The 8,975-nt window shown below is 34.8% G+C and overlaps 1 protein-coding gene and 1 pseudogene across 1 annotated transcript; both read left to right on the top strand.

Annotated features, from left to right (window-relative positions):
- The first annotated feature begins 1,239 nt into the window (after positions 1 to 1,239).
- On the top strand, positions 1,240 to 3,537 carry LOC141665350 (uncharacterized). Its single transcript, XM_074471332.1, has one exon. The coding sequence runs from the start codon at positions 1,240 to 1,242 to the stop codon at positions 3,535 to 3,537; it is 2,298 nt and encodes a 765-aa protein (XP_074327433.1).
- A 1,275-nt stretch (positions 3,538 to 4,812) lies between these two features.
- LOC141666527 (uncharacterized) lies at positions 4,813 to 8,739 on the top strand (annotated as a pseudogene).
- Positions 8,740 to 8,975: the final 236 nt, after the last annotated feature.

Genomic DNA, 8,975 nt, shown 5'->3' with positions numbered 1-8,975 from the left:
TCCCGATTTCTCCTAATTCGCCGGACATTCACGAATATCTTCCTATTACCAATTTTTATAACATCCGGTCACCATGTCCAAAACACTCTAGATAGATCCCCCACTTTGAGTATAATTTAGGGTTTTTTTATTCTCACCCCTCTATTGTTTGACCACATAAACATCATGATCGTTCTTGATCTCTTGCTATAATTGTTTTAATTTTAGGCTTTCTTATGATTCTGTCTTATGTTTCTGATGGTTTAATTATAATCATCTTTACGTATGTCTATATAGCGTGTAAATTTGTGTAAAGATGGACTGTTAGAGGTTTTTTGCTGGTGTTTTAATTTTGATTAAGCATCTAGATTGTTTAGGGATTGAAGGAGGGTATTGAAGTAAAGGGTTCATTTTTATTATTTCAATTTGGTGAAAAGTGTTATAGTAACAACTATAACAATCCATTTTTTAGAAAATTAACAGAAAAATAGGAAAATAAAATGATGAAATAACTTGAATTGAGTTTAGGCGGGAAAAATTGTTATCATTTCTTGTCCTTTATGTGAATGGATTGAGCTGTATAAAACTAGGTGATATAATATTGTAGATTCATTCTGGAAAATATATACAATTTACTTGCATCTCTCTCATCTAAATCTCTCTCTCTCTCTCTCTCTCTTCTCATCTCTCTATCTCTTATCTTTCTATTCCAGAATCTCTCTTACTTGTCACCAAATTGATATCAATTCGTATTGATCATAGTTGTTAGAGATTGAATTAGTGTAGCATTACATGAGTTACGCTAACAATGGTATCAGAGCAGTTCTTTCTAGGGTTACGTTTCCGCTATTAAAGCATTGTTAATCAAGACAATTCAGTCTGGCTCCAAGCACCAGGAAGGGTTCTTCAATGGACGAGCATATTAAAGCTGTGAATCAGAGGCTAGATTCGTTTGCGAAGCATCAAGAAACCCAGAATAAGAATGTTGAAGAAACTTTGGCCAAATTAGTGGTTGCGATTACAGATCTGCAAAAGAATCACCAGGAATCAAATTTGTCCCCAAGAATTGATTCGGGATCAGGAAGAAGATCTGCAAATGATAATGGTAACAATTCTAACCGGAACTTGCATTTTACACCAAAACATTGAATTTCCAAAGTTTAATGGATCTAATACTAGAACCTAGATTAAAAATGCGGAAAATACTTTGAATTGTGTAAAATCTCTGAGGATCAAAAGGTAGATATTGCATCTTTGCATATGACTGATAAGGCTAAAGGTTGGGTTACTAGTTATTTTTCTGCAAGAAAATCTGTTAGTTGGGATGAGTTCATTGTAGATGTTACAGGAAGGTTTAGAGATGAATCGGGTAGCAATATTGTAGAATTGTTTAATAAATTGCATCAGATAGATGATTTGGAAGCGTATGTAGACGAGTTTGAGAATCTGAGGTCTGTGATGTTGCAGAGCAATCATGTATTGCCAGAAGTATACATTCTTAATAGTTTTATTGGAGGGCTGAAGCCTACAATAAAACCATTTGTGAAAGCCTTTAAACCGGTGTCAATTACTGATGCTATAGAATATGCAAGATTGCAAGAAGAATCATTACAGGTTAATAGGAATTATAAAACCCCTTATCAGAGTAAACCTATGTTAGCCAATATCAAACTACCTTTATTGCCTACTCCTAATGTTGTAACCAAAGGAGTGACTAGTAATTTAGGAATTCAGCATAACAGCAGCAGAAACAACAAGTATATCCCTGCAGATATAAGGGCTGAAAAAATTGCAAAAGGCTTATGGTACTTTTCTGATCAGAAGTATGAAAGAGGACACAAATGTAAATTTAAAGAACCACAGTTGTTCACTGTTGAAGTCCCTGGGGATGAGGTTGACAAATGTGATGAATGGTGTGATGTTGATGAGGGTTGTGGGGAAAATGAACTGTCAGGGGTAAAGGAAGCAGTCATTTCAGTAAATGCTTTGGCTGGTAATCAAAATTTTCAGACCATGAGGGTCAAAGGTTTTGTTAAAGGTAAAATGGTTCATATATTGATTGATACTGGTAGTACTCATAATTTCTTAGATGAAGGTTTAGCCAAGGAAATTGGGGTGGATATTGAGGAAATACCTTCTCAAATGATAACTGTAGCAGATGGTAACCAAATGGCTTATGATAAAATATGTAAGAAATTTGAGTGGGGAATGAGTGATATAGACTTCTGCACAGAAGTAATGTTAATTGGTTTGGGCAGCTGTGATATGGGTTTGGGTATCCAATGGTTATCTACTCTAGGGCTAGTATATTGGGATTTCAAGAAACTTAGGATGGACTTTGTGATTAATGATAATTCTATCACTTTGAAAGGAGTTCCGGCTAAGAAATTGAAGGTTTCAGAAAATGGTCCTACTCAGAAAATGTTAAAGAATGCGGCTCAATTATGCTTTCTGCAGTTGGTGCATACTCAAAAAGATTTTGAGCACAAGATTTCAGCTATACAAGAAAATGTAGAATTTTTAGAACTTACAGAGTTAAAGTCAAAATTTGAGGAAGTTTTTAAAGAACCCACTGAGTTACCTCCCTCCAGAGGTATTATGGATCATCAAAATCCTCTTATTGATGGAGCAAGTCCTGTGAATATAAGGCCTTACAGGTACCCCCTTAAACAGAAGGATGTTATTGAGCAATTGGTACAAGAAATGTTGGATAGAGGTATTATTCAAGATAGTACAAGTCCATTTGCTTCTCCTGTAGTTTTGGTAGGAAAAAAGGATGGAACATGGAGGTTATGTATTGATTACAGGGAACTGAATAAAAGAACTGTAAAAGATAAATTCCCTATTCCAATTATAGAAGAATTGATGGATGAGCTGGCAGGTTCAACAATATTTAGTAAGCTTGATTTAAGGGCGGGCTATCATCAGATGAGGTTGCATCAAGATGATGTATTCAAAACTGCTTTTAAAACTCATATAGGTCACTATGAGTTTTTGGTTATGCCTTTTAGATTAACCAATGCACCAGCATCTTTTCAAAGGTGGATGAATTCTGTGTTTAAACCATTGTTAAGGAAATCAGTTCTTGTTTTCTTTGATGACATATTGGTTTATAGTAAAAATTTGGCAGATCATTGGGTACATTTGGAAGAAGTTTTTCAGCTTATGATTTCAAATCAATTGTATGCAAAGGAGTCTAAGTGTTCTTTTGCAGTATACAAGATTGAGTATCTAGGACACTTTATCTCTGTAGAAGGTATAACAACAGATTCAAGGAAGGTTCAAGCTGTGGCTAACTGGCCTGTCCCAAAAAGTTTAAAACAGTTGAGGAGTTTTTTGGGTTTATCTGGTTATTACAGAAAATTTGTCAAGAGTTATGCAATTTTATGCAAACCTTTGACAGATTTACTTAAAAAGGGAGCTTTTAGTTGGAATGATCAGGTTCAACATGCATTTGAGGTGGTCAAGCAAGCATTGATGACAGCTCCAGTTTTGGCTTTGCCAAATTTCTCAAAGATTTTTATTATTGAAACTGATGCATCTCAGAGAGGAATATGAGCAGTTTTACTATAAGAAGGGCATCCTCTGGCATTCATCAGTAGAACCTTGGGCCCAAAATGGCAAAATCTTTCAGTCTATGAGAAAGAATTACTGGCTATAGTGTTTGTTGCTCAAAAGTGGGAACAATACTTGATTGGTGCTCATTTTGTTATTAAAACAGATCAGAAAAGTCTGAAGTGGTTGTTAGAACAAAAAATTTCAACACCCTTTCAGCAATTTTGGTTGTCAAAACTTTTAGGTTTTGATTATGAAATACAGTATAATATAAGGGAACCAATAATCTGGTTGCTGATTCTCTGTCAAGGGTTCAGGGAGCTGAAGTATTGTGTATGGCTATTACAGTAATTTCATCTAATCTTGAACAACATATTGAAGCAAGTTATCAACTTGATATTGGATTATACGCAATATTTGAGAAATTACAGCAAGGGGAAGAAGTGGAGTTCTTTACTTTACATAATAGACTAATTAGGAAACAAGGTAAAATTGTAGTAGGGCCCGATACAATTTTGAAGGACAAAATCTTGCAATGGCATCATTCTACTCCAGAGGGAGGTCACTCTGGTAGAGATATTACATTAAAGAGAGTAAAAAAGCTGTTTACTTGGAAAAGGCTGACTAAGGACATAAGCCATTTTATCAAAAAATTGCTCTATTTGTCAAAAGGTGAAATATGATACTGCAGCATATCCAGGACTGTTGCAACCATTACCCGTCCCTGAGGAAGTTTGGGCAGATGTCAGTATGGACTTTGTAACTGGATTACCAAATTCTCATGGGTATTCAGTTATATTTGTGGTAGTTGATAGACTCAGCAAATTTGCTCATTTCATGCCTCTGAAACATCCTTTTGATGCGGTGCAGGTAGCTCAAGTTTATCTAGATAATGTGTTCAAGCTTCATGGATGGCCTAAAAGCATAGTTAGTGATAGGGATTCAATTTTTCTCAGTAAATTTTGGCAATCCTTATTTTCTATTCATGGTACTGTTTTTAAAATGTCTACAGCTTATCATCCAGCTACAGATGGACAGACTGAGGTGGTGAATAGATGTCTTGAAACTTATCTCAGATGTATGTGTGGTGATAAGGAAAAGGATTGAAGTAAATGGTTGGCATTAGCTGAATGGTGGTATAATACACACTTTCACACCTCTGCTCAGATTACTCCTTATGAAGTGGTTTTTAATCAACCACCGCCATTGCATTTGCCTTACTTAGCTGGAGAAACTGCTAATCAAGAGGTGGACATAAGTTTACTTAGGAGGGAACAAATGATTTCTGTGTTAAAATTGCATTTGACTAGTGCTCAGAATAGAATGAAAGTCCAGACAGACAAGCATAGGACTGAAAGAGAATTTCAGGTGGGGGATTGGGTTTGGTTAAAAGTTCAAGATTATAAACAGATCACTTTGCAGCAAAGGAGCAATCAAAAGCTGGCTTCTAAATTTTGTGGTCCTTTTCAGATATTGGCCAGAATTGGGACTGTTGCTTACAAACTCAGATTTTCTCCTGATATCAAAATTCATGATGTGGTTCATATATCTAAATTGAAGAAATTCCATGGAGATCCTCCAGTTTTTTCATCTGTTCCTCAATGGTTAACTCACGAATCTTCTACAACTGGATCCTTGGTCCCTGAAGCTATTCTTGATCATAGAATGGTTAAATTTCAGAATTCTGCTCAGATACAGTACTTGGTGCAGTGGCAACATGCTGCGCCAACTGAAAATTCATGGGAATTAGCTGCAGACTTTGCTGATCAATATCCAGAACTGGTGCGACATTACTTTAAGACTTGAGGTCAAGTCTTTTTGGAAGGGGGAGGATATGTTATAGTAACAACTATAACAATCCATTTTTTAAAAAATTAACAGAAAAATAGGAAAATAAAATGATGAAATAACTTGAATTAAGTTTAGGCGGGAAAATTTGTTATCATTTCTTGTCCTTTCTGTGAATGGATTGAGCTATATAAAACTAGGTGATGTAATATTGTAGATTCATTCTGGAAAATATATACAATTTAATTGCATCCCTCTCATCTAAATCTCTCTCTCTCTCTTCTCATCTCTCTATCTCTTATCTTTCTATTCCAGAATCTCTCTTACTTGTCACCAAATTGATATCAATTCGTATTGATCATAGTTGTTAGAGATTGAATTAGTGTAGCATTACATGAGTTACGCTAACAAAAGTAGTGTATATGATGTATAAAAAGGAATGGGAAGAAGGGTTTGAGTTGGAGGATGAGGAGGAAGTAGCAGCTGGTGAAGAGGTGTTGGGTAGTGGCATAGTGGTGTATGATGCAAAGAGGGTTCTTGTAGATGCGGGGGCTCGAGCATTGTTTTATCCTACGCTTTTGTATAATGTTGTTAGGAATAGGCTTCAGACTGAGTTTCGGTGGTGGGATCCGATTGATGAGGTATTGTTTTGTTTAAATTATATTTCATATTTTATTGTTCTTGCTGTATTGTTTGTTTGCTTTTGAATTTCGATGAAGTTTAGATTTGCTTTTTTTTAGCTTGCAATATTTGATTTTTTTGTCACGCAGTCAATCAAACTGCTGATTAGCTTCAAGATGTATCAGCAATTAGACTATGTATAAGATAACAGGCACATAGTAAGTTATAAAATTGACATTGTTATTTCACGAACTGTATGTAGATGCTGCGTTGTCCAGCGCTAACTTTTTTGTTGATCCAGATCATGTTTTTCTTTTGTAAATTGATTGAAGATTGAATGCCTCGAAAAAACTGATTTATTGATTATCTTTTACCTGTGTAACACGTGCATTTCAGTTTCTACTATTGGGTGCTGTGCCGTTTCCATCTGATGTCAAAAGGTTAAAGGAGCTTGGTGTTTGTGGAGTGATCACCCTATGAGTCGTATGAGACTTTGGTTCCTACATCTTTGTACCATGTGAGAATTACCCCTTGAAAATTTAATCGTCAAAGACCACTTAGACCTAAACTAATTTATTCTCTCCTTAATTGGTTGTTTAATTTATTTCGAGTTGCATTTATGTAAGTTATATGCCTTGTGTGTAATAATTTTTTTTTTGAATTTATATTAATGCATGGGATATACATTCATTTTAGATGAATGACTTGATTTGAAAAATAAAGGAATGCATGTATTCCGTCTATAATATTATGCAAAGTTATTTTTCCCTTACTAAGATTTATTAAAGATATGCTTCCATTTTTTTTATTGCTGACCTATGCTTCTGCTTCTTTGATGCGACAATATTTCATTTTGCAAATTGATTCACCTTACTAATATAGCAATTAGAACTAGTATTAATATTTGTATTCGAATTTCTTAGCAATATTTTTTTCTTATATATTTTTCTACTTTAATTTCTTTAGGCTCATGACATTGATCATTTGGTGCTTCCAACCAGAGATTATCTATTTGCACCATCATTTATAGATTTATCTCAAGCGGTGGGCTTCATTCATGGTAAGCCCTCAAATAGTAAATAGTGGTTCTTTGGAGATAGAGTAAACTTAACTAAACTCTTAAACTAAGCCCTCAAATAGTAAATAGTGGTTCTTTGGAGATAGAGTAAACTAAACTCTTAAACTAACCATGTATGAATATAGAGCAACAACAATCCTTTTCAATTTTAAAGCCTGGTTCAGGTTTTCTGCTCGGAAATTTTGTAGCATGTCTGAATCAGAAGGTCGTTTTTTGTAATAACAATAAAGTGTTGAATTGGGTGGGGTGGACTGGGGTGGGGGTAAAACACATTTTCTTTGAATATCAGAAAATTAATCTTTCATCACTCTTCCTGGCATCCTTTGCCTGACCCAGGATTGGTAAAATTTCCGTGTTTTTAACCCAAAAGCACTTGGTTAAACAGAGAACAACCTATGTCCATTGTAAAGCTGGTCGAGGGCGGAGTACAACTGTTGTAATTTGCTACTTGGTGAGTACATTATTGTAAATCAGTATCATCCATGTCTGCTATTAATTACTCCCTGAAAAAAGTACTACGAAAGTTACATGTGCTTAATTTACGCACATTAATGAATATATTTGTTACAGGTGCAACACAAGGAAATGACACCTGATGATGCTTATTATTATGTGAAATCGATACGGCCGAGAGTTTTATTAGCCCCTGCTCAGTTACAGGTAGACCATTGTTGAGTCATTGACATTGGAGTATGTTTCCTTAAAATTAAACAGATGTATTTTACTAATCTGGAAGAGAATTTATTCTTGTTAATATGTTGGGATTTGTGTTTGCATGATCACATTGATGAAAGTTTGTTTTATCAACATGGTTTCTTGATTTTGAAGATAGATGTTGTAAGTCATTTACCATAGCTTTACACTATAGTTGTCACGTTGACAAATATCTCAGTTTACAATATTCTTTTGATGCAAGCTCAATAGAAGAAATACATGTGGTGATGTTACTAGATTTGGCACATAATCATATCACTAAGTTTTTATGTACCATTTTATTTGGCTTATTAGAAGTTCTGCACTTGACTTCTAGGACTCAAAGGGTGTCATGTTGTGCTATAAAGATGTGAGTCTTGTAGCGTTGCAAATACCTTTTTTTTTGGAACACTACATCTTCAGAGCAACTACAATATTGGATTATCTTGATTCTTGACTGACTTGCACATGACCATTTGCTTGCTTGCAGGCCGTCCATGAATACTACAATCTTAAAGTAAAAAAATTGAGTAATTCAAGCTACAAGAAGATCTGCAAATTGAATTATAGAATTGGTAAAGAGCTGATACCTCGGATGTTCTTCAAAACAGCAGATCTCTTTACATTTGATGATGGCTCGTTGGTTTTAATTACAAGTGCGGATCTAGATGGTTATGAACCAAATAGAGAGGCTAGTGATGCGGAACGAAAAATTTGGGGAGATTTAAGTGTAGTTTACAGGGTTCAACATGTTAGTCGAGCAGCTTTGACAAGATTTTCCTGCTTGTGGCTCCGCTACAAATCAATACAAACACTGTGACAAGTGAACAACTGCATCAAGAGCGCAGTCTGACAGAGTAACCAAGTTTAGGCCTTACTGTTAATATTCATGTTTACTAAGAATCAATTTGAACAAACACTTTTAGTATGTATATATAAGTGTTAGGGTCTTAGGGATGATTATAGGTTTGTATACATGTATTAGTAAGAATCATCTTTTCTCAACGAAGTGCTGTTTTCAATTATTTTTCCGTAGAGAAAATATTAATACTGTAAATATATGTATTTTCTATGATATTTTTTTTCTAGTTTGTTTTAGCCTAATAGTTTACGATTTTTTGATAAAACAATAAAAATGACATTCCGCTCGTGCAGAAAATGGTAGATGATGGAAACCTAGGGGTACCTAAATTAGTAACCTAGCAGTTATAATAGACGATTTCTGTTATAGCAAAGATTGTCAAAATTTATTAAGAGAGAC

Source organism: Apium graveolens, chromosome 6, assembly GCF_009905375.1.
Source record: "Apium graveolens cultivar Ventura chromosome 6, ASM990537v1, whole genome shotgun sequence".
Taxonomy (NCBI): domain Eukaryota; kingdom Viridiplantae; phylum Streptophyta; class Magnoliopsida; order Apiales; family Apiaceae; genus Apium; species Apium graveolens.
Note: the sequence above shows the minus strand (reverse complement) of the source record. Positions and strands in the feature narration are given on the sequence as shown.

Bases quoted from the DNA above. Each gene is read 5' to 3' on its own strand.
- LOC141665350 (XM_074471332.1), top strand. From the start codon at position 1,240: ATGACTGATAAGGCTAAAGGTTGGGTTACTAGTTATTTTTCTGCAAGA.